Here is a 25,075-nt window from a genome sequence, read left to right on the forward strand (position 1 = left end):
GGTTTTTCATGCACAGGTTTTGCAGATGGAAATCTTCTTGCTTTGTCGTCCCGCTTGTTAAGATTTCCAGGCTGAGCGCGCCATGAAGACGCTTTAATCCGTCAAACACGTTAATCAAGCAATTTGTGGCAGAATCGGCAGATCGGATCCAACCTTTGTCGCTCTGAGTTGATCAAACGTGGCGTGCGCTTCTCTGTCTATGAAGACTTTGCTCTAAATATAGATTAGTCACATGTTGGTGCATCTGTAATCTCCGCGGTGGCTCACGCTGTTGTTCTGGATGCTGCACAGGTCGGCCCCGTGGCTGTTTGTGATTAGATGTGTACTGTCTGACAATCCAAACCACACCTTGTACGCTGCTATTTCTAACCGGGGAAGTAGAAATACTGAAGATGAATTCCAGTTATGTACCTTTTCTTTTACTTTCAGTAAACACTACAGCTCACCTTTGACAATCGGTGTTTAAAATGAGTTTATACTGCTGCGCATGAAAGCTCAAACTAGCGTAGCCTCACATGCTATGGAAGCCCCGGCGCCCCCACAGAGCGTCACATCCGCCATGTGAGCAGAGGATGTTGCAGCGCACTGCGGTTCTTCACAGGAGGTGTAGCCATCGGAGGCCAAAGTGGTTCGGTCCGCGGGGCCTTGCTATCGTAACAGAGCTGAAGCCCTCATTTGAGGGAAGGTCCGGCCCCTTCACGTGCTGGTAAATTTTTCATTTGGAAATGCAAGAGAACAGCATCAAATATTCATTGGACCAGGCTAAGAAAAGAGCAAATCAAATCCAATATTTACCACCGCGTACGAGCAGGAGAACTAATGAGCTCTTGGAAACAAGAACCGTGGAGCTGGATGAAACCCTGAATGACTCTAATAATCCTTTGCGTTTCCTGTGGCCCCCGTCTGGCTGCGGGGCCCCTGAATCACTCACATTTTCTCTTCTCATTTGTGGCCCTGCGAGCCGGTTTGGCTGCTGCCACATCCTCACCGCTCCCATGTGGAAACACTGGGCACAAGATCCAGCTCTGTCATTTTGGCCGTTGATGAATGAAAGGTTCTTCCTCCCAAACACACACACACACACACGCACACACACTCCACATGAAGATTAATTACCACTGGTCTTATCTCACGGGAAGATTACAGGAGTGATTATTCAGCCTTATGAGGGAAACACAGAACCTTTGATTCTGTGAATGGACGGAGGACCTGCTCAGTGAGTCCTCAAACCAGGCGCAAAACCCAACGTTTTGGAAAAGAAATCTTTTAATCAACCAACTAGCTGTGAAAGAAAAGCGGTTTGATTTAATGGCACAGGCAGAAAAGGGACATTGTCCAAAGAAATGTATCTATTTATTTAAGTTAGCACCCACTAATGCGGCACCGCTAAAGATACATTATGAAATGTAATTCATGGGATATTTAAAGTAATAAGCCTTAAAATGTTATAAAACGATTGATCTGACACGTTACGGAGTGTACAGCCGCTGTGGATGTTTGGATCAATGGGCTGTCCCACACGATGCTGCGCTCACTGAAGCTTCAACCTTCACTACATCTACTGACTCACAGAGAGCTGCAGAATCAAACAACAAAACATAGACTTCTTCTGTATGGGGGGGGGGGGGGGGGGGAATGGCCTGTGTGCTTTTTCTAGTCTCTTTTTCTCTCTTTCATTTCATTTCTATAAATAGACAGACGCTTGGCAGCTGAGGGGTAGTCCACGCAGAACAAATGCCCCCCCTGGCTGTTTCACTTCATTCCCCACATAATGAGCCATACGGAGGGCGCACAGATCGCCGCCGTCACTTCTACTCTCCCCAGGACTGTGGCAGGGGCCACGCGTTGCCATGGCGACGTGGCTGTTAGCAGCCCCCCCCCCCCCCCCCCTCCCCCCGAGTGTACGTCGGTCAAGCTGAACCCGTCCGCCTCGATCTCCGTCTGGTCCACGTCTTCCCCCTGCCTTTGATCCTCTTCCCTCCTTCTCCCCTTTCATTCAGCACCACCCGGCGCTGGGGGAGATGAGTGGATGAGGGTGGAGTCCAGTGTCGTACACTCTCCCTCTGTGGGTCTCTGACGTAATAGAGTCAGTGCGGGTATCCCTCTCTCGCCCATCTTCCTCTGCAAATATATTCCAGACCAGTGAGCCACTGAATGCCCGGCTCCAATGGCTGCAGCTGCAGAAGGGCCGAGCAGCGCCGCGCGTGTGTGTGTGTGTGTGTGTGTGTGTGTGTGTGTGTGTAAATAGTGGTCTCTATGGATCTTATTGGAGCTGAAGGATGCATGCAGTTGGAAAGCCTTGCTATCTGCATTGCACTCTCTATATCTATGTAGCGGTTTTGTCTGAAGGGAGGATTTATTAGTGCAGGGTAGTAAAGGTTATGTGGCGTTGTATCATTTCTCCATATGATCATGTGTGCGACTGTGCGGCCTGTAGAGCTGGATGACGGGATCAATGGTCAATGGACTTCTGACCACTCAAAGCGCTTTAACACTACATGACATCATTCACCCATTCACACCCATTCATCCACTAATAACAGGACCTACCATACACAGTGGCACCTCCCCATCAGTAACTAACATTCACACACTGTAGTCACAGCTAGAGGAGCATCCAATGCAGGATGGCAGCGATGGCGTTGGGTAGGTTTTTTATGGCTGTCTGTGGACAGATGAAGTCAATGTGACGGTGTAGCAGCGGAGCGATCACAACACTTTTACAAGCGCGCGGGTGAGAGCGAAATGAAGGCAGAGTTTGGAGATGTGTGGTCGGGGCATGGCGCCCTCAGGCTGGATTCGCATCGCCAGATGGTCTGTAGTTATTCATGCAGTGGCTTCTGGCCTTTTGGGCTTGTCGCCCTGTAAAGGGAAGCAACTACTAGTGGTTACATGTTGTTGCCAAAGCCTTATTTGTCTTGCTCAGGCTATTTGATTTTATGGCGTGAGAGAACAAATTAAGTCAGAAAAGCTAAACTGAACCACTTGTGTGACATAACTTTTTCTTTCCTTAATTGTCCTGTGACCTCTGTGATTTAATGTTCTGGTACCCAGAGCAGAGGTTTGTATTTCTAGCGGAGGACAAATTGTGGCACAGCAGTCCGTGGTTTAAAGCGAGTCCTCAAGGGTTGTTTGGTGCTTTGCTCTGTAGTCGACCCCCACCCACACAGCTCTCTCTGAACACGCACACACACACACACACACACACTCACCAGGGACAGGAAGGGGCCCTCCAGCCCCAAGGTCCTCGCATCCTGATGCGAGGTGACGCCTCACCTTCCTCATTTCACAACTTCACTGTTCATTACTGACCGTCCTAAGCGCACGTTGCCCAGAGGTGGAGTCAGCTTTAGGTCTCCCCCGCCCCCCCCCCCATCCCTTTACCAGCCGAAGCACACTCTGCCTTAGAGTTTGTTCTTTTTCATCCCGCTGAAGTCGTTGCAGGCCTACAAATGACCAGCACGAGCAGCGTGCCGAGCACAGCACGGAGAGACAAAATAAAAAAATCCCAAAGTGCAAGAGCAGCTCCGTTCGATGCTCGGCTCCCTCCCCTAGATCTTCTGCCGCCGCGTGCCCGGGCGTTTTAATAAACCTGATCTAGAGAGACGCAGCCGCTGTCAAGTGAGCCGCGGCGGGGACAGGAGAGGCGGCGGCGCTCTGCTCCCACAGGATCAATGCACCCAGTCGGTTTAAGGGCCGTACGGCCATCAAGGCGCCGGCCCCTTGTAAGTGCTGCTGCTCTCAGCGGGGAGCGCAGGCAGGCCTGGTGTGTTGATTACAAGTATAATCCATTAATCATCACGCAACGCATGGAGGACTTTGATGAAGGAGGCGAGAGCGGGCATTGAATTCCAATCCCAATGTGGTGCACGCGGGCTGCAGGTACACTTAAAAGGCCTGCGTGCACCATCTGTCCTGCGCCTCCACCCTTTTTTCAGCAGATAAGAAAACTTCATTAAAACACCCAGCCATATTCTCAATACTAATTACACCATCACACAGAGAGGGAGTGGAGGATGGCAGACCGCAGTGGTGGGGGCTGCCAGACCAGATTGGCCCGTTTCTTCCCTCCCGTCCATTTTGGGAAGTGATTTGTTTGTGATTTTCATATTTGAATTTAACATGGAAATGTGAACAACTTAATAAGATTCTGTTCCGTGGTCCATGTCATAAATTATTTTATTTTCCGATTTGCATGCAGGCTCCTTTCCAGAAGAAAGTAGGCCCACTGAAAGAAGATGGCGCTACGAGTCACCAATCAATTATGTTTGTGGGTGGATTCATAACGATCCTTGAGTGTTGATTAACCGCTACTCAGTTTAAAAGGCTTCACATATACTGTGTTCAGCCCAGTAACTCTTTAGAACGTATTTCTACAAAGCTTCAGACGCCTATGATCCTGTAATCGAAGGTGGTGACTGTGTCAACCTCGTGCTTTGCTCCTGTCCCTGGGGCTTTGCGTGTCCCATCAGCACCAGTTATGGATGATGGTGCATCAAGGACCGTGAGCCCAGTGAAGCTCATTATGTATTGGCCAGTAATGCATCCAGCCCGGATGAAAGCTCATTGGGTTTTGCATTCCAAGAAGAGAAACGATAGCTGTGTCCCAGATCTCATTCTATTTATATTTTACTTAGGATGGTCTGCAGCTGCCCCATACAAACGTAGGTACTGTTGCATGCATAGGTGGGTATCTGACATGGGATTAGTTAGGGCTTTCTGTCAACGTGATGTCTCGTCTCTCAGAATAGGTAGTATGGGTAGAATGCCGGCTTGCACACAGCCAAGTGCCACCTGATGCATGTTTTCTTTATCCTAACATCCTAGTTTATTGGGACACTAAATGCTTACAAATATGCAAAATACGTTGCTAGCATGCTAAAGTCTGTACATACCAGAGATTCAGTCAGCTTAGCTTAGAACAAAGACTGGAAGCAGGCCTGGCTTTGTCTGAAATGCATTCGATTTGTACTATTCAATAATGAATCATGCCATTCAATCAGTTTCAATGGTCTGATAGTCTTATAGTTCTTTTGAGGTATTTATTTGCTGTGATTTCCTAGAGTCTTGTTGCCAGGCAACTCTCCACAACAGGGTGTTATTGGGTGTTGTTTCAGAAAAACAACACCCAATAAAAAAATAAGAAGCAACATATCACGTTTTCCTAACCTTTGAATGGAGCCATGCCAGCTGTGACCCCATGTTTTCGCTCTTTGTGCTAAGCTAGGCTAACCGGCTATTTAATGAGCACTCATGACAGTGGCCTCTTCCCATAAGTCTAACAATTTGGTGGGGAGCATTATGGGTTAACAATTGGAATAAATGTTATATTGTAGTAGGTGTCTTTTTTTTAAGTGTATGAGCACTTGAGAAGGGAACTTTAATAGATCTAAATAGGGAAGTATTCCCCTCCATCGACCGGGCCGCCATATGCACGCGGGAGAAGCTTTCAGTTGGTTGCGATATGCAACCTCACCGCTAGATGCCGCTAAATCCTGTCCTATGTTTGAAAGTCACATGTGTACCACATAAAAGAGTGCAAGGCTGGTTAAAACTACCAATCAAGCTGTCCTTGATTACACTCGGCTGACTGACACCCCTGTGATTATTACCTTGATAAAAAATGTATTTAAAATTGTTGTATCCAGCACTCATAAATGGGATTTTGTAGTTCTGTGTGTGTGTGCACATACTAATGCACATTTCACACAAACTCGTTCAGATGTAAACGGAAAATTTTGTTTGAATTATGAAGCTATTTTTCTCACCTGCTGTGTGTTTGGTGTTTGTGGCATGTGGCCAGAATACGTGACTCTGTGATCCACTTCCCATTTTGTGTCATATATTAGCAGCACGTGACCCGACGGGCGGCCCCTCTCTGTTTGTAGAGGTAAATAACCGGCTGAGACTTCAACAATAAGCCCTGCCCCCCCTTCCTTTTCTCATTGCTCCCGGTGAGAATCGTTGCCGTGGTGGGCCGTGGACCTGGATGATAATCGTGCTTTGTGCTGCAGGTTTCTTCTCTCAGCGGGTGGTGACGTCGTTGCGCGCCTGGTCGGTGTGACTTTTAAAGATGGGAGGCAGAGGGGGGAGCTGGGAGGCGCAACCATTTCACACCTCCACCGCGTGAGAATTAGCCCCCCTACACATATGATTAATAATCCGCGGATGATGGCTATGTATGGATGAATCTCGTCTCCAGCAATCAGCTCCAGACACGGACCGCGCGCAGAGGAGAGACACACCGCGCACATTCCGATGGTGCGCCAGGTCCGGCTGACAGCCCGGGGAACTCCGATGCACGGCCCGAGCGCTCCTCTGACGGAACGCGGTGCTTAATATTCAGTCTCAGCGTTCCGATCCCGCAAGAGAAGACAGCCGGGAACGAGGAGCTCCGCGGCGGCGCCGATCGCCAACGCAGCCGAGAGGGGGAGCGAGAGAGGGGGAGGAGGCGAGGGCTGATTCACGGCTTGCGGGAGGAGGGAGAGCCGTGCGGACGGGCTCTGAAGACCCATCTCTGATCTTAAAATACCGACACCCCCCCCCCACTTCTCCCCCCCCCCCACCCCCCTCCCTCCCTTCCTAACCCACCCCTCTCCTCCCTCGTCATTGACAGCTCTGCGACCCGGTCAATCCGTCAGACAGGGAGGATCCGGGGAGGAGGGCGCCAAGGCAGGAGAGAGGACGAAGGACGATCACCTCTGGCCAGTTTGATCCAATCCCCAATACCGAGCGAGCTTCGGGACCAGCCCCCCCCCCCCCCCCCTGCGCGAGGACGACGCCGTGGCATCACCGGGGGGGTTTTGTTGCTCCGAGGAGCACGTTTAACTCCAGAGATCCAACCAGCGATGTTACACTGAGACTGTTGACGGAGGGTGATCTGGACGGCGAAGGAGCCATATAGAGCAGGCAGGAGGGAGGGGGGGCGGACAGGAGCTTTTTGCGCGGAACACAAATCCAGGTATGTTTCAATGAACAAACGCATGATGCAAACTCGGGGGTTATTTCAATAAGCAGGGGAGGGGGGGGGGGGGGGGTAAACCATTTGTTGAGGAAGAGCAGATCGGCACTGTGGTGACAGCTTGTAGAAGCCACACGAGACGCAAAGATGCCAATACAGGCGCTAAGTGATGTAGTCCAGAACTTCGTCCTGCCCGGGGTCTACCCCGCCTTTAGGATCCTCCTCCTCATCACCATCACCATCATCGTGCAGAGAAGATCCATTGCAACGCTCCGCGATGGATTGGTGACACCCCCCCCCCCCCTCCCCCTCCCTGCTGGGTGTGCCGTTCAAATAATCGGCGTGTTCCATTCCCGCTGCTCACCTGGATTTCCAGTTTGTGTTTTATCTGAATGACTCTTGCAGCTTGCGTTGCGTTGCTTCTCGTGCACCGCCTCCGTAACGAGTTGATGGTGTTAGCTGAGGTCTGAGAGGAGGAACATGCAGGCTCCTATGTTCTCCGTGCATCGGACCATACACACCGTGAGGGCCTATGGGTGCTCCAGCAGGGGATTCCCCTCGCCCTGCCTTCGGATGATTAATCAGCAGCAGCTGAGGCTCTGCGGGGGGGGGGTGGTGTCTGCTGAGTCCGTGTTTTCGCGCGTGTCAAATGGCCTTCTATAGGTAGGACCTTCTTCCCAAAATAGGGAAAGGGACCTGAGAGCCGAGCAGCCCCTCTGTCCTCTCAGCAACTGTCAGAGCCACATTGCTGTCACTTAAACATGCCACCGAATCAAATACTAATAAGGATTGTTTTTTTATTTGAATCCGCTGTTTTTAAGATGAAGTTGGCTGCAATTATACGTGTCTGGGCGTTTGTGTATGTGTTTGCAGTTTTGAAAATGGAGTTAAAGTGGCTTCACCCACATAGTGTTGGACTCAATTGGAACGTGTCACGGTTCAACCACATTCCTAACTATATATATATATATATATATATATATATATAATATATCCGGTGTAATGTGACTCTTAAGTTAGAGCAAGTAGTTATTGTGAACAACAAACAAACAAACTTTTAGGTGGCAGCTGAACAAACTCCAACGTCAGGCCTCCTCTCCATTCACAATGTGGAATACAATCCTTTAAACGGTAATTAGAATGCAAATTGTTTTGTGTAGCTCCTAATTTAGGGGTCACGGCTCTAATGTTGCTACACAAAGACAAATGGAATCCTTCGTTCTGCATTGGCTGTCAGCATACAACACAAGAACTGATTAAAAATCAATATTTAAAATTCAAGATCCTTGTAAAGGTCATACACCAGGACCCCTTAGAGCTCGGATGAGCTTTACATGTAGGTATGTGTCTTGAATGGGTTCCCAAACTAACCAATCAAATCCATCCATCTGCATTCGTTTTGTCTGGAGATGTCTAGTGGTACCAGTCAGTGATAGTCCATTGCATGGCAATATGGGGGTGCATTGTGGAGATTGTAGGTCCTAGCATTTTACAGAGTTCAGGGGGGATTTAACCTCATTTACATAATTTACATGACGTATGAAACTCCCAGTGTAGTAATGCCTTTGGTAATAATAGTCGCAGTAGAAGTAGTAGTAGTGCTAGTAGCAATGTTAAGGCCTTCCCTAGTTTTCAAGATTGAGGATTTTTTTTTTAGATGTACTTAACTTATTAACTTTATTTCTGAACTTGTTTTGGTTTCTTTGTATGTATTACTTGGGTTGTTACCACCATCCGGTGAAAATGTCAATAGCTCCTTTTGGAAATATATTTACTGAGAAAAATGGTTAAATACTTATCTCACCCGCTGTCCGATGGTTCAAGGCAGGAGGTATTTAGCAGTAGCTATCGGGTGTCATTGTATAGCTTTTATATCTTTAAAATGATTTGTGTCACTCTAGTCGTTTGCTCTTGGATTTATGGGTATTTGGCTTATTGGCCATTTTGTTGCGCCTGTGTTTATCCAGGAGGGGGTTGACTGAGCACACTCCCTCTCTTTCACCGCTCTACTCCTTCCAAACTCTTATTACACACGTTCACACATACAGTAGAGACGGCGCCAGCTGTCCGCATTAAAGCTACAGCGTCGTGTGAAAATAACATCCCATTTCAGCTCTTTTTGAGCTGCTTCAATCAGGCTTTTTATATCAGGAATGGAGCACGCTATACTTGCATGTGAAACAGGTCGTTTGTAGTGATAAAAACCACCGACAATTGTTATAGCTTTAGGGTATTTTTCTTCACAGTTTTGGTTCACTCTCATAATGTTGTTTTTACAATGTAGAACTGTTTTAAGTGAAAAAAAACTCAAAAAATTGACTGCACTCTGCACTACAGCACATTCTCTGCATGAACATCTAGACCGACAATCCCAGGCAGCTAGTGAACTAATAGAGTTATAAATGCATTCACAGTCAGTCATGTGACAGAAACACATCTAATTAATGCTTATGTTCGATTTGTAAGAAACAACTTTTTGCCAATACAGTAAAATGTGCCATATATTCCTGTTCCATTTTTAAACAATAAGTCTAAAAAGGTGAAATGGACCCAGGCTACAAACGAGGATGTAGTTGTTGCCAGCGTAAAATATGTGGGTTGGATTTAGGATGCTCTTCCTCGTGCATATCACCTCACCATTAAATGGGAAGTCTTTTAATCATTCCCTGCCCTGCGTTGTAACGTACTGAGAGTCTCTCTAGCCTTTAAATTGTGGATGCTCCGTCTGTTTCCGCCTCATAGCAGTTTCTGCCCGTCCACCCCGGCGAGCCACCATGCAATAAAAAAGACAGGGCGAAGCTCGCAGGTCAGCAATGCTGCTCTGATCCAAAACAGAATGAGGCCCTCCCTCCAGCCTCTTACCCCGCCTTTCACGTTTCCAATGCGGGTCATTTTCAGTACGCATAATAAAGGTTAATGACTGCAATTTAAGCCGTGCACACATTTTCTCTAATCCTAGAACGTTCTTTATTGCAGGTGAGTTTCTATGTTCAACTGTAATACTGATACAAAAGTCCAAAAGGCTGGAAAAATCCATAGTTTTTAAATTAAACTTTTCTCTCATTAAGTTATAACTTTGTCATTCAATTATTTCCCTGTTGTTTTTGTTTGTGCTCAGCGCTGCCGGTTCTCAAAGGGATTGCATAGCGGGCTCCTGTTCATATAAATGGCTCTGCTGATTAAGTTAAATTTAAAGTTTATTGTATCCTGCTTCTGCTACTGTTTGCTATCATCCGCTTTTCCATCCTCCAGATCAGCACGCTGCTCGGAAATCAACATTTTTTTTAACAGCACAGAAATGTAATTTCAAGCTGCATTCACCCTGCATTTTTAAGTTTATAACCCCTTAAATCAGCCTTCTCGAAAGCCATATACTTCTGAGTGTTATCGAGGATTGGATCCCTTAAAAGAAATCTTGACATGTAGATAGTAATGCAATTATTTGTATCCCTCAAATATAATTAACAATTTATTACGTGTGTTGTTACTGCTCAGGTTCCAGAGACAATATTTGGCTTTTAAATATGCCAACTGGATGATGGATATTATCCTCACCTGGGAGTTCAAGTTGGAGTTACTTTAAACGTATTCAGATCCAGTGTACCGCACAAGACTTGAGTCGGAAAACAAAACAACACTTCACAGCATAAAATATGCCATTTAATGGATGCTTTTATCCAAAGTGCCTTAAAGCGAGTTTAAACTGTACACATTTATGTGCGGGCGGCCCCAAAGGTAATCAGCCCTTTACGCAGGAATCCGAACACAAAAATGCACTTTAAGGTAGAAAATGTAAAAACACTAAAACCACATTTAGCAAAACAAAAGCAACGGGAAACCAGTGGTAACAACAAGTCATCTCAGACGAGACTGTCGAGGCCTTTCTCAGGGGCCCTGAAGGTGTGGTGAAGGCTGCAGAGGGGCCCCACACATTCTTTCTAAATCACAGAAAAATTCCAGGTATACCACTGAGAAAAGAGCCTTTATAATACATCCCATGTGTTATCTCTTTATATTCGCTCATATCTGGGGGTGGTTCACTTTTCTTCTTGCGCCCGTTGCCTATGGGCCTCAGCAATAAAAAAATATAACTTTCTTGTCTCATAAGAGCTGAAGAGTGGCTTAAGTTGCTTAGTCCGAGTGTGCATGAATTTGGACAATGTCTGCATTATGGCAATGCTGCTCTCTGTTGCAGAAGTGTTATGTTTGCATTCGGAGCTCAGTATCTAATGAATTTGGACGGGACACGGGTACCTTTTTGTTTTAGTTGGCCTCTTGATGGTCTCCTGCCTCCCTTTTGCTGTTTTCTTTTTGCCAATGCGACATTTTGGACAGTGCTTAGTTTGGCAATATTGCACGCCTGCTGAGCGGGCTGTTTGGTTCAGAGCTGTATTACCCCGGAGGTCTCGGAAAATCTTACTAAAATCCACATTATCGGGCGCACATATCCATATAAAAAAAAAAAACTCGAAATAAACTTTATGATTAGAAATGAACCCACGGGCTATGATTTTATTGAACCAATTTTATCTATATTGTTCATATGGTGGTTTAGAGACCTGAAAAACGTATGAATTCCTAAGCATGGGAAAGTATTTTGCAGCCAGCTTCTCATAAATAACATAAGGGTCTCAATGAAGGAGGGAGAAACTCATTGGCGTTTTACAGCGGCATGGTGGGATCACTTGAATTCTTTCTTCAGAATGAGTGTGTGCAGCTCCATGTGAAATGCAAACACACACTCACACAGGAGTGAACTAATACTACTTTTCAAACGTGGGGTTTTAAACACGACAGTAATCAACAAAGGCCCATTATATGATCATTAATGTGCTATCATGTTTAATACCTAACAATTCCTCTTCATTGATCATGATGCTTTCATCTATCTAGTAAAAATATGCAAACTAACATTAAGTTGTTGTATTATGATTGTTCTGCCTATTTCTCCGACAAAGCTCTTTGTGTCTTTTGTATTTGATGAAATTGCACTTTCTTGTTCTTCTGAGTTTGTATCTCTACGGTTGAAATGCACTTATTGTAAGTCCCTTTGGATTAAAGCGTCAGCCAAAAGGACATGTAATGTCATGTATTTGAAGAAGTATATGGAGCGTATAACATCAATACGATCTCTGTTGTCTGTTGTGTTCAGGTGGTGGGTGGAGAAAAAGCACAGCCCAGTGCTGGATCCCAGGGGGACGGTCAGTGTGGTAAGGACCCTTGAGACGAAGGAGGGTGCATGGAGGGCTCAAGGCCTGTAAAGCCGGGGTCGTCAGCCTGCCTCTGCTTTGGGCTGGTCTCTGTTGCTGTTGCCTTCCTTTGTACAGAAGCCCGGACCACTCCGAGCCCTCTGCTGACCCCCAGCAATGCCACCTGCAGGGGAAACGCCAAGTGTCGTGCGGGGATCATCCTGCCCATCTGGTATCCCGAAGATCCCTCCATGGGAGACAAGATCGCACGGGTCATAGTGTATTTTGTGGCCATGATCTACATGTTTCTCGGAGTGTCCATCATTGCCGATCGCTTCATGGCGGCCATTGAGGTCATCACCTCCCAAGAGAGAGAACTTGTCATCAAAAGGCCCAATGGGGAAACGACCACCACCACGATTCGGGTGTGGAATGAAACTGTCTCAAACCTCACCCTCATGGCCTTGGGCTCGTCCGCCCCTGAGATTCTGCTCTCTTTAATCGAGGTTTGTGGACATGGATTCAAATCGGGCGAGCTCGGGCCCGCCACAATAGTCGGCAGCGCAGCCTTCAATATGTTTGTCATCATTGGCCTCTGTGTGTCTGTCATTCCCCAAGGAGAGGTACGCAAAATCAAACACCTCAGAGTGTTCTTTGTCACTGCGGGCTGGAGCGTCTTTGCTTATATCTGGCTCTACATGATTCTGGCTGTGTTTTCTCCCAACGTAGTCCAGGTCTGGGAGGGTTTAGTCACACTGGCCTTCTTCCCCATATGCGTACTTCTGGCGTGGGTAGCAGACAGACGGCTGCTCTTCTACAAGTTCATGCACAAGAAGTATCGCACCGACAAACACAGAGGCGTCATCATTGAGACGGAGGCAGAGCGATCCAAGGGGATCGAGATGGACGGCAAGATGGTCAACTCTCACTTCATGGACGGAGGAGGGCCAAGCAATCTCATCGGCCTGATCGAAAGCAAAGAGGTGGACGAGTCGAGGCGCGACATGATCCGCATCTTGAAAGACCTGAAGCAGAAGCACCCAGAGAGAGAGATGGATCAGCTGGTGGAAATGGCAAACTACTACGCTCTTTCGCATCAGCAAAAGAGCCGCGCCTTCTACCGCATCCAAGCTACGCGGATGATGACGGGCGCCGGGAACATCCTGAAGAAACACGTCGCAGAGCAGGCCAAGAAGAGCGTCAGCGTGCAGCAGGTTCACGTGGAGGAGCCAGAAGAGTACGTGTCTCGAATTGCGTTTGAGCCTGCCGTCTACCAGTGCCTCGAGAACTGCGGCGCCGCCATTCTGACCGTCACCAGAAAGGGCGGCGACATCAACCAGACGATCTACGTGGATTACAAGACGGAGGACGGCTCGGCTAACGCCGGGGCAGACTACGAGTTCTCAGAGGGGACAGTGGTGTTCAAGCCTGGGGAGATGATCAAGGAGATAAACATTGGCATCATAGACGACGACATCTTTGAAGAGGACGAGCACTTTTTCGTGCGTCTCAGTAATCTGCGAGTCCTGGAGACAGAGGACGAGGTGCTGTCCCCCAACAGTCTCCAGTACCCGAAAGCCATGCTGGGCTTTCCCACTGTGGCCACGGTGACCATTCTGGACGACGATCATTCGGGCATCTTCACCTTTGAGAGCAGCTCGGTGCACGTCAGTGAGAGCATGGGCATTATGGAAGTGAAGGTGCTCAGGACTTCTGGGGCAAGGGGGACGATCATTGTGCCTTATCGCAGCTTGGAAGGACTCGCCAAGGGAGGAGGGGAGGACTTTGAAGACACCTACGGAGAGCTGGAATTCAAAAACGACGAGACCTGGTAAAGCCACGCTTTCTTTTCTCTCTCATGGTTATGCGGCAGTTTATCAATGTTTTGTTGGCGATTTACTACTGCAGATTTAAAATCAAACAGGGTTATTGCATAATCAATAAGTGAAAGAAATGTGTTATTTCCCTCTGCACGCCTGTTTTTGATTGTGTTTTATTTTGGAGTTGCACTTAGACGGTGATAACCCCGTCACGACGCGATAGCTAGAGTATATTAAGATTTGAGCGCTAGCTTCAAAGCTATTCAGCAATCAGCCAGACTCTTTTCGGGGTTTTTTGCTTTTGATACAAAGATGTCATTTTCCTTGCCTCTTGACATCATTTAGTTGAAAACATACTTTGCTAAGCTATTCATGTGCTGTTTGCACTCATCACTGTGAATTCTAAACGCTCCTTTCCGTCACATGGTTAGACAGCGTACCCTCTCATCTGAGTGTGTGCACTCTGCATCGCCTTGTTTTCCTGTCAAGAGATTTTGCTCTCATCGGAGCGCTTTGGTAGAAAATCTATGTGCGTCGCATGCAATGGGGATTCAACTTTGGGATTTGTCACACAACTGTGGAAACAGAAAGTCCTAGAGCAACACATCCCTGCCTCTCTAATCCCTGCTGCTTTTGTTTTGAGCAACTCTTGATTTGTGCTCTTTTTCTTGTTGTTGTTTCTGTGTCACGGCTGCTGCAATTGAAAAAAAAACAGCATGGGAGGATATGAGCAGCGTAGCAATCAGAGAGAAAACAGCAACAAAGGTCAAAAGCCTGGCTCCGTCCCATGTATTAACAGAACATGGCAGTCTTTATAGGTTAGTGGGCGGACCGTGTGATAACAAATGATATGAGTCCAGCTTTGAATCCTGGCGGGTGAAGTCCGTACTAACAAAGCTTTGGTGGTGAGCATCTATCTATCAATATTTGATGTGCCTTGTGCTTGTTATGTGGTCTTGTCAGATATCTGTGTACTAAACAAGCTTACAACGGACTGGGCATATTCGGCAGGGTTGCGATAGCGGCGGCATACTGTAGCGCGATACAGCATCAGGGCCGTGTATTGAATACTACAGCTTTTTGTCCCGTCAATGTAAGGCAGTTACTGGAATGTGTGCTTGAGAATATTGATTTGTTTATTTCACAGCTTGCATCCGCCTGCATCTCACACATCGGTCTGCAGGCACTGAATCAAAGTGACATGCCTCCGTGACATCCCCTTTTCCACCACCAATCAGGACCCTCTCAGCCGTGCTGGGGCTCACTGGCAGGCTCTGTGCTCCGGGGGGTAGGGGGGGGGGATTCAGGTGCCTGAGGGCTGAGGCAGCCCAGGAGACCGGCGGCAGGGGAACGAGGGTCGGGGTGATCAGCGAGCTCTTGGGGGCCCGCTGAGCTCTGAGGGTTTTGCTTGATGGTTGTGAGAGATGCTTTGTGGGCCATGTCTGCAGTCGGCCATGGGAGTGTAGCGGAGAGATGTGGAGAAAGACTGCAGGGTTGTGCCTGACATCGTGAGGGAATGCTGGTCCATTGATCTGCTCATTGTGTTGCACATCGTGCTGCGAGTTAGATGAGTGCAGCACTGCTCACTCGCTGTGAGCTGATGCGAGCTCCCGGTGATCTGGGGAAAGAATGTGACTTCATGGTCAAATCATTTGGGCCTCAGAAACTCTTGATAGAACTACTGTTAAAACCAACTGGGAGAAAACAACTGCCACTGTCATCAGTGTCATTAATCTTCTCATCAAACAGAAAGCTCAACTTTCCCAAAATCTCAAACTCTTCCTTTGAACCAACTCAAACCAGCGACATTATGGGATGGATGTAAGTTTCATCCATAACCTTCTCTGTAGAGAAACCTCTATCATGCATGATGGAGGTGAAAGGCGGAGCTCTCAGATCCTCTACGGAAGAACAGAAATCACATTATGCTTTATAAACAGTTGTAAATGTAGACACCGACATTCTCAGTAGCTTTGCAAAGAAGTGGCCGTGATAACAAGCAAATGTTCTCGTTGACGTACTGTATGTGTTCACTGACACGCAGGGTAGCAACTAGAAAAATGCGGCTTTAACTGCAGAGTGGAAATGAAGCTCAACTCAAACGGTCAGCTCTGATTAATGTACTAACTATAAAGGAATGATGTACATCTCTGAACATACAGGGCATTATTTGGCAGTAACAATGAAAATTGTTCCGATGCATCAACGCGCCCGGGTATTAATATGAAAATCCTTCCATCCCCCTTCAGAGGCTTCTGAATCTTTTGTAGAAATGGCAGACTGCTGTTACAGAACTCCCAACAAATCTCCAGAAATTTCCATAATTACACTCTGATAGTGATGAATTTGATTCTGTGTGCATCCATAAAAAAGACAAAGAGGAGCAGTGCAAGTGACAGCTTTATCCAGAAGCATACTAGAAGATTCATGAGAACATTTCCATCCACAAAACAAAGGGGATGAATGTGTAGAATATTCGCTAAAAGGCATAATTACAATGATGTTTCTTCTGCTGCCTCGGAAGCTCTCCTCAGGGTCGTTTTCATGCTCGCGACATGAAAAAAATACAGAATTAATTTCCCTCCATTGTTTTCACATTCATATTCCAACTGAAAATGACAATGGAAATGTTGTGTTTATTTCCATTTTGCATAGTTTTTGAAACAACAGAAGGATTCCCTCCTTGGCGCAGCGCTGAAGCACTTCTTCTGCCTGCTGCTAATTCAGACATAATTGTGACCAGTGAATGAGGGCAGAGTGGGCTTCCCGTCCAAAGGGCAAGGGTTTCCTCTGATGTCCTTTCGGACAATTAGACGACATAATAATGCTTCAGCTCTCGTGCTCTCCCTTTCTCCACGAGGCATTGAGTCCCAACCTGCTTTGACACACGTTGGGCCCATTGTTACCAATCACAGTGGAAATGGATTACCGTCCTAATGTGGAGCTCTGGGGTACAACTCGGACTCTTAGTCGGACAACAGTTCTCAGCACGGAGCAGGAAGAGCATGTTGTTTAGGTTGCAGCTCCTCTGCTCCTCGGATATGAACTTCATCAAGCTTCTTAAATCCGATGAACATTTGAAATATTCTGCATTCGGGCCACGTTCCCGGGGTCCCAGTGTATTTCCTGTCTCAGTGTTTTTGAATGACATCTGCTACCAGGACGCAAGCCTGGACCCGACGCTTTGCCGATTAACAGATCTCATCACTGGTCACACTGCAGCTTTAGAGCAACCAGGCTGCAACCAACAATTACTTGATTTAATGTGTCGTCTATCAGAACTCATTCATTATTTTTCGAAAATTCTGGATTCAAATAGCTTGTTATGTCAGACCAACAACCCAGAAGCCAAAAATAGTTTATTTACAATCAACCAATCAAAAGAGATTGAATGATTAACTGACGATCAAAATTGTTGCTGTTTATTCTTCGGTTTGGGGCACTTAGCAAAATGTTCCAGTGTTTACAAGAGTCTGTTAGTTGATCAACAGCTACTTTGGCAAATCTTCCGGCCATTGATTCATTGATTTGAGTTATTAAACTGCCTGGTTTCCCTGCTCCACTGTGTTGGAGACAGAATGACCGAATGAGACAGAGCTTATGAAGGAAATCTTTTCACAATTTGCCAACATTTCATTAAAAAGAAACGATGAATCTGGAAAATAGCAGCGAGGTTGATCAGTCATAGATATTATACATCCTCTTTAGACCATATAGACCCCTACGGCGGTAGAGCCGGTGTGCTTCATGAGAATATTTTGTGGCTAGAGGTCGCCGGCTGCTGTTTCCTTTGACCCGGAGAAGATAGCACAGCTGCAAGGCGGAGAAGCTCCATCCCTGGAGACGCAGGTTGTTTAACCAGGCTCTGATGGATTCATAAACAAATGAGTGGTGTGCAGCGGACAGACTGGAATCTGCTCGAGGAAATGCCACTGTGGTCACGCTGCTATGAGCACGACTCTCCTGTGTTTGTAAACCCGCCTAATGTTTGGGGTCAGATTATGCTCATGATACGATGCACGGATTTACCCTGTCCTCTCCTACCTAGGCCACACCTCCTCCAGCTGGTGCAGCCTTTACCATTCCCCTATATCTCATGAATGGAAAGCTGTCACTTCTCTGAACATCACAATTGACAGGGCACACGGTCCTCATCCTGCTTACCACTCAGCGTGTACCCATTCCCAGCACCCCCCCCCCCCCCCCCCCCCACCCTGCTGCCAGTCCTCTCTCCCAGCCAGGAGCATCTCAAGCTCAGCTAATCCTATTCAAAGCTCTACTTCTCTTGTTTTATTCATGCAAACCTCATACTTTCGGTTCTCTCAATAATTGGAATGTGTCTTAGTGTTTCTTTTACTGTATCTCTGAGTACGTTGTTTTCTTTGTTTTGTAGTGTTTTTGTATTTGCATTGACGATTTGAATTGACAATTGAATCAAAAATCCAAATCCTTCCAGTTGCTACAACTTAAGAAAAAGCATGATGTAATGACTTGATGGCTTTAAAATATGTATAGACATCTTTATTATAGCGAGGCAAAATATGGTCTTACACATAAACATTTCATAGGCGTCTAGGATACATATTTACAAATGATGGTTACCATGGTTACTTCAGGAGTACCCCCTATGGTGAGGAAGGGGTGAAGCTCGTTGGCTGAACATCTGGATGCTGGGATGTGGAGCGGGACTTGTGAGCAGCTGACAGGAAGGAACCTTGAGCAATGAACAGTTTGTAACGGGGAAAGCATCCTTTCTAGGGTTTTCTGGCTGTAAAATACCAAAAGAAAGAGTTGACACCTTCCGCTCTGATACCAGATTCATTACACATTATCACACATAACAACCCAACACATGCGCAGACATTCAGCACTGGAGGATTCATGAGCACATGTCTTATCTTAGTAAACTCATTGGGTCTTTTCCACTTTGGCTCCTGCTCACAAATATTGTGCAGAAAAACACACACACACGCAAACTGACTCACGCACCTGGATTGAGTAGTACTAAATATGCTGGCCCTGCGTTTTTCTCCCAGTTGGGGGAATGCAATTAAGTTGAAGCTTATTTATAGCGGGGTTCAGTGCAGGGCGTGTCGCCAGCGCCGAGCCTCCCTCCCAAGAGTTTGTGTGTAAATCTGACTGAGGATCTTACATTCAGGCTTCCAAAACTTATGGGTGTGTCCAGCCTAACAGAGCTAAGGTCTGAAACCTTCACTGTCAAAGTGTTTTAACAAGTAAACACTTCACAGTTATATAAGTTGGTTTAAATATTTAATAAAAAATGACACACATCATTTGTTTGAACGCAATGTGTGATAGAGCAATATTTGACACGGAGAAATCCACTTTTGTACATAATTTTAAGTAAAGAGTATACACTATAGATGTGGTAATGTAGTTAATCTGTCATTTATGCACTTTACACAGACTGAGATGAACTAACCATTATAAAAAAAGATCCAGAGCATCTTTCTGTTTAAATGTTTTTTCTTTATTTTGAATTTGTGCTGATTGATTATAATCTCTAAGCTTTTTTTTGCAAAACATAAACAGAACCCCAGATCCTCCCAGAAATCCTCATTGAAACTGAACCCGTGCAAAGGGAGCTGCCCAAGGCCTCAAAGCTGAGTGTACTGTGCTTCTTTAATTAGTCGGAGCTGGTTTTTGAGTAGACGGCTCAAGTGCTCTGAAGCCTCCTTCAGTCACATCACATGTGCTGTAAATAGCAACTGCCTGCTGGGAAAAACTTTTCATGATGTCCTCTGGAAGGTGACAAGTAGGATACTGCGGGAACTTCTTATTGGCTGAGATGTCGACGGCGTGACGTCACGAGTTGTGGAAGTGTGTCAACGAAAAGTGAGAAGCAAGAAAAGCACCTTCGGGTTCATCGCATTTTAAACTTGAAAGACGAAGTGGGGAAGTGTTTGAAGGACATGGGTGCTTATCAGGCAGCAGATGCTTTTGTGTTGCATTGTGGGAAATGTAGGATCCTGCCACAGTAGGAACTAAAACCAAAAACACACCGCATCCTTCTGTATCAATTTATTCCCATCTGAAAGACACAAACACACAGACACTGAGGGAGAGAAATGTGCCCCCCCCCAAGTAGACTCACAACCTTTACTGTTTTTTTAATAAAGACAAGAAAATACCAGTTGTTTCTCTTCATCTTCAAATAGCTTGATTTATCTGAACACAGTCCAAAACTTACAGCTTGGAGGTTATTCTTGTTTTCTTTTACTCAGTTAAGTGCTTTTAGACACAGCTAAATCAGAAAGTAGAGAGATAGTATTATTAGGTCAAGTAACCTAAACCATTAACCGACTATCCAAATAGTTGCATTTTTCTGTCAATTGACGCCGTGTCAAACTCCACTTCCTGCGTCTGCACCTGGGTTTGCTCGGGTGGGGACAAAGGTCCCCCCCCGTCTGGCGGCTGTGGTGCCCTGCCTGGCCCTGCACCCACATCCAGTATCTGCATACTTTGATAAAGGTCAGAGAGGCGCCTCCCAGCGCGCACAGTGCAGCAGCATCCAGGCTAGAAATCGATTCAGCTCGCAGCGAGACGCTGCGGCTGCACAGCGAGGAGAGAGAAGCTTTTTTCATTTTATGTTTTTTTTTAAACCTGTTGTCTTACTTTTCATGCCTGAAACAATAATAGAAAAGCATATGAGACTGTGTTTTCTAATGTTCCAATGTAGAATGTGATTTGAATGGGTGAATTTGGCTAACGGCACTTAATGTCTGACCGATGTACATAATGCTCCACTGAGCGGGGGGGGGGGGGGTGGGGGGGGGATGCTGAATATATGAATTCAAATGAGGATTTACAAAAAAAAAGTCTGCCCACTTTTATATGAATTGATAAAGTGCATCGTCCCCTTCCACTCTGATTGTCTGTTATTCAAACAGCTGGGATGGTGTCACCTGCTCAGTGACACGCATCGCTCCTTTTTGTGTGGACAGAAAATGAATCTGCAACAGTTTTGACTAATGATTGTTTGTGTCGCTCATTTATCAAGCAAGAATGGGAAATATTTGAAGGTTCCAGCTTCTGAAATGTGAGTAAGCCATTAAGCCAAAAAGTCATTTCAGTCTCCTTTTTCAATCAAAGTTTTTTTGTGGATCCAGTGGATGTGGAGATTTCCTGCTTTTTGTGTAAAAAAGCAATCAGGATTTGTAACTTTTATGTTTTGAGAACTTGTGAGTGAGGATTCTTGCACACCAAGCTATTAAATATATTAAATGAATCAAATTCAAAGAGTGAGAGAAAAAGTTAATCCTTTTGTTTAAGAAGCTGTCTAACTGGTTAATCAAGCTCTTGCAGCTCACAGCTCTGGATTAATAAAAAATGCAGCACTGATTTGTTACGCTGACCTCTGAGAAAGGTTTGATGGAGCTGCAGTAAACGTTGAGGAAACAACAGAGAAAGTGATCAGCAACCAAATGATCATTAGCGTGGGTCTTAATTTCTGATGTTCTGAACTGTAGGGCAGAGTGGGGTGATTTGTGCCAGGGGGGGAAGTAGATCCACCCCCTGTTTCTGGAAAACCATAGAAGAAATTGGTCATGTGACCACATCATTTTGAGAAGCCATCCATTTTACTCATCCTCCAAAGAAGAGCGATACATGGCGTGAGAGGTAAGCCCATTTTCACTAAAGAAAAACGTTGTTTTCCTTTAAAAGTAACATTTCTATGATTGAGGTTTTTTGATTGTAGTGCCTAAACAATTATAGACAAGTTTGAAAACATTTCACACATATTTTAGTGCTTTAGCAGGGTACACAATGAGTATATACAGTTAGCATGATGTTAGCTCTTAACTGCTAAATCATGCTAGTTTTTTAAAACGTTTTCTTGAAGGCACCTCTTTGTTGCCCCGTACGGGGGGCAAGTTGTGCCACAAGACCACATTTTTCCAAAAAGCTATACTTCTGAAACAAGTTATTTCAGATCCAAATTATTGTTCTCAGTGATGTACCACTTCCTGAAATATATGTACATCCTGTAGTTGAAGGCATTACCGTCATGGCCTCACTCTAAAGTCACCCCACTTTCCCTTATAATCTTTAATTTTAAAACCAACAAGCTTAGAAAAGGAAGGATGGAACGTTTTTAGTCAACTTTGTCCATCCTCAAGATAGAAAATACTCCTATCTATTGTTTTGTCAGGTGTGTGTTATCCATCGTGTCATCATGTCAGTTAGCCCTCTGACTTCACACCACCTGCTGTCCTCTCGGGGCATCGTGGTGGGTTTCTAACATTTAAGGAAGCTCAACATTCAGCCCTAGAAAGGACTGGATTCTTTCTTCCTGTTTTGTGCAACTGACAAAAATGTGGGTCTCCAAGTCCCAGAAGGGGGGCGGGGCCTGTAGCAGCCTCCTCGCTGCACCTCTGCATTGAGGCGCTTCTTTCTCCAGAAACACCCTGGACCGACTCTCGCTGCTTTCTCACTCCAGTTTCCCTCTGAGCGCTCTCCGCTGTCCCAGGGCCTCTCCTCTCCTCTCCATGTGTCAGGCCAGCCAAGCATGCGCTGCGGGCAGCTTAGAGGACCTCCTTTACTAAAGGGGGGGGGGGAGGGGGGGGGTTAGGCTTCTCCATGATTTTCCCCAGGTGCTGCAGCAGAAAATGCGCCACAATGCATCAATAGTTCCTCGCTACCCTTCTGTATTCTCTTCCTGCACGTCACCCCCCCAGCCTTCATCCCTTTTCCCATGGCCCCTCCCCGCTCCCCCCCCCCCCCCCCCTTTTCCCTCCGACTTCGTTTCTCATCATTTTCCTGTCGGGGCAGCATCTCTGTGGTGCAGAAGCAGGCACAGATCTTAACATTCGTGTATCAGCTGTTTTCAAAAATCGCTTGATTTGTGTTTCCGAGCTAAATTAACTTAGGCAGCAGGCTTTTGCTTTTGCAACGACTTTTACACAGGCAGCAGGATTTCTTACTTTCATTTGCAATGTGCTTTTCTATATTTAGACGGGATGTCTGGTTCAGATACCAATATCATGGATTCTTTGTTTTTGCTGAGCACCAGCTCCCGTCGTAGATGGGAGGCTGCTCAGTGCCGCTCACGACACCTGTCACGTGTGTCAGAGACAAAGAAGATGAATCTCAGTGCAGAAGGACTTGTAATCAATGGAGGGGATCTTTATTTCCCAGAGGCACAAGGCAGCCAAACTCTCTCCCTGGTGCCGCGACGCCAGGCTGCATGCTCAACACATATCGGATGCTTATGTGTGTGTGTGTGTGTGTGTGTGTTATTTCTCCCTCATGCGTCTGCACTGGTGGGAGAAAAAGGTTCTACCCAGGAGAGGAAATGTGTCTTTTGTGTTGCTCCTAATCCTCCCTGTTGACACTCGAGTGGGAGACTTATTAGGCGACTTAGCGAGCGCTCCTCAGCAGCCTGAGAGTCGCTCTGCGGGCTTTCCATGCTCTCCTTGATGATCATATTTACACCAAAGGAGGGGTCATGCACAGCGGGAGGTTGCAAAATGAATGTGCTCCTCATTTGCACTCACAACAGGGGGAGGTGTCGTCTGATAACTTCAGGCCCTGAGGATTTTGGGCAGACGGCACAACACAAATAGTGGCGGCAGACGTCGAGCACAGGAGGACGTCCCTGGCGTCTTGACAGGAAGACGTGGACAGAAGCCACCGGGCAGCGTAAACAAGCTGAGGTTAAAGGTTAACTGAACAGGAGGATGACGCCTTAATCCAAACTATTATTATCTCAGCCTCAACTTTTAAGCAATTTATTTAGTTGGATTTCTATTCTTGTCGTGGTTGAGCTTTCACGTCTTGTTTTTCTCTCGGGATGAAAGGCTTTTTAAAATTCCCTCTGGGCTTCTTCTCTCACCTGTGGAGTTTATATTTATGCACCTCTCTGGTTTTATGTGTTAAAGCCTTCGTTTCTGAAAAGGAAGAGATTTTTAACTGCATCACCTGCCCCAAGTAACAGACGTCTCCGATGTTTGTCAGGGTTTGAAGGATTTGTCTTTTTAATGCAGGGATACATTCAACAGCGCTTTATCTCTTTGTTCTTGTCTCTTGTGTTTTTTTTATTGTTGACTTCTGGGTCTTCATTTTCTTTTTTCTTTAGGTTGCTTATTGTCTTAATACTAAAGAATAAAACTAAAGAAAATCAGATTTAAAAGTTGTACTAATAAATATAAATACTTTGAGGAAAATTAAGAGTGCACTCATAGTTATTAACACACTGATAATTATTACCCAAATTAGACCAAAACAGAGCTAACAAGAGAAAGAGAAATCGAAATTTATTTACTATTTTTATATAAGTTATTTGTTATCATGTTCACCACAACAACTTTATAAGTTGATACTATGGCAAAGTTGCATTTCTAACTTGTTTGTATGTGTCTCAGCGACCAAAACAACCATTTAATGCATGAATGCCAGATGCGTTTATGGGACTAGTCCCTGTTTGTGACTTTAACTGTTCAAAGCTATGAAATGACACATTCTAGTACATTCATTGCCCGATGTCGATGCAGTTGTTTTGATCTGGAACTTTGCGAGCTATCGGCCAACCTTGGGCCCACGTGGATGCAGGATGGCCAGATATGCCAGAGGCCTGGTGATGGAGGTGGAGGGTGACGGGGGGGGGGGGGGGCATGCAGGGTCAGTTTGGCAACAAATGTGGCCATGCTGCCCCTCTGGGGTGCTAGGGATGGGTGGAGCTGTCATGTTGAGAGAGCTGGCGAAAGATGAAGAGGTTACGCTGCCTGGATCACAGCTCTGCCAAGGCCTCCGGGACCTCCTTCTCTTTACAACACTCAACCTAATCTCCTCCACTATCGGCCCTTTCATTTCCCTCTCCTCTGCTTCTTTTCATGTTCTTCTGCCTCTTATCGTGTTGGGGGCCCTTGTTCTTGGCTCGCTTTTGCTTCCCCCCTGCATTTTCTTCCTCTTGGTTTTATCACTCTCGAGCTATTTTTAAGCAAACTCTCTTCGATTTCTACCATTCTTTCTCCTTTCCCTCTATCCTCCTCCCCATAATCCCTGTCTTTTCATTTCAATGGTTCTCAGTTAGATGGTTAACATTTTTCACATTGTGTCATTGGATAAAAAATATGTGGTGCATA

At 46.1% G+C, this 25,075-nt stretch overlaps 1 protein-coding gene across 3 annotated transcripts in view; it reads left to right on the forward strand.

The window, feature by feature from the left end:
• Positions 1 to 6,601: 6,601 nt before the first annotated feature.
• slc8a3 (solute carrier family 8 member 3) overlaps positions 6,602 to 25,075 on the forward strand; it is an 81,548-nt gene continuing 63,074 nt past the window's right edge. For all 3 annotated transcript variants that reach the window (XM_037486331.2, XM_037486332.2, XM_037486333.2), the window contains exons 1-2: positions 6,602 to 6,961; positions 12,114 to 13,981. In XM_037486331.2, the coding sequence (XP_037342228.2) occupies positions 12,201 to 13,981 (1,781 nt within the window). In that variant the 5' untranslated portion in view covers positions 6,602 to 6,961; positions 12,114 to 12,200. The remainder of the gene's footprint in view (positions 6,962 to 12,113; positions 13,982 to 25,075) is intronic.

Source organism: Pungitius pungitius, chromosome 14 (assembly GCF_949316345.1).
Source record: "Pungitius pungitius chromosome 14, fPunPun2.1, whole genome shotgun sequence".
NCBI classification, from domain to species: domain Eukaryota; kingdom Metazoa; phylum Chordata; class Actinopteri; order Perciformes; family Gasterosteidae; genus Pungitius; species Pungitius pungitius.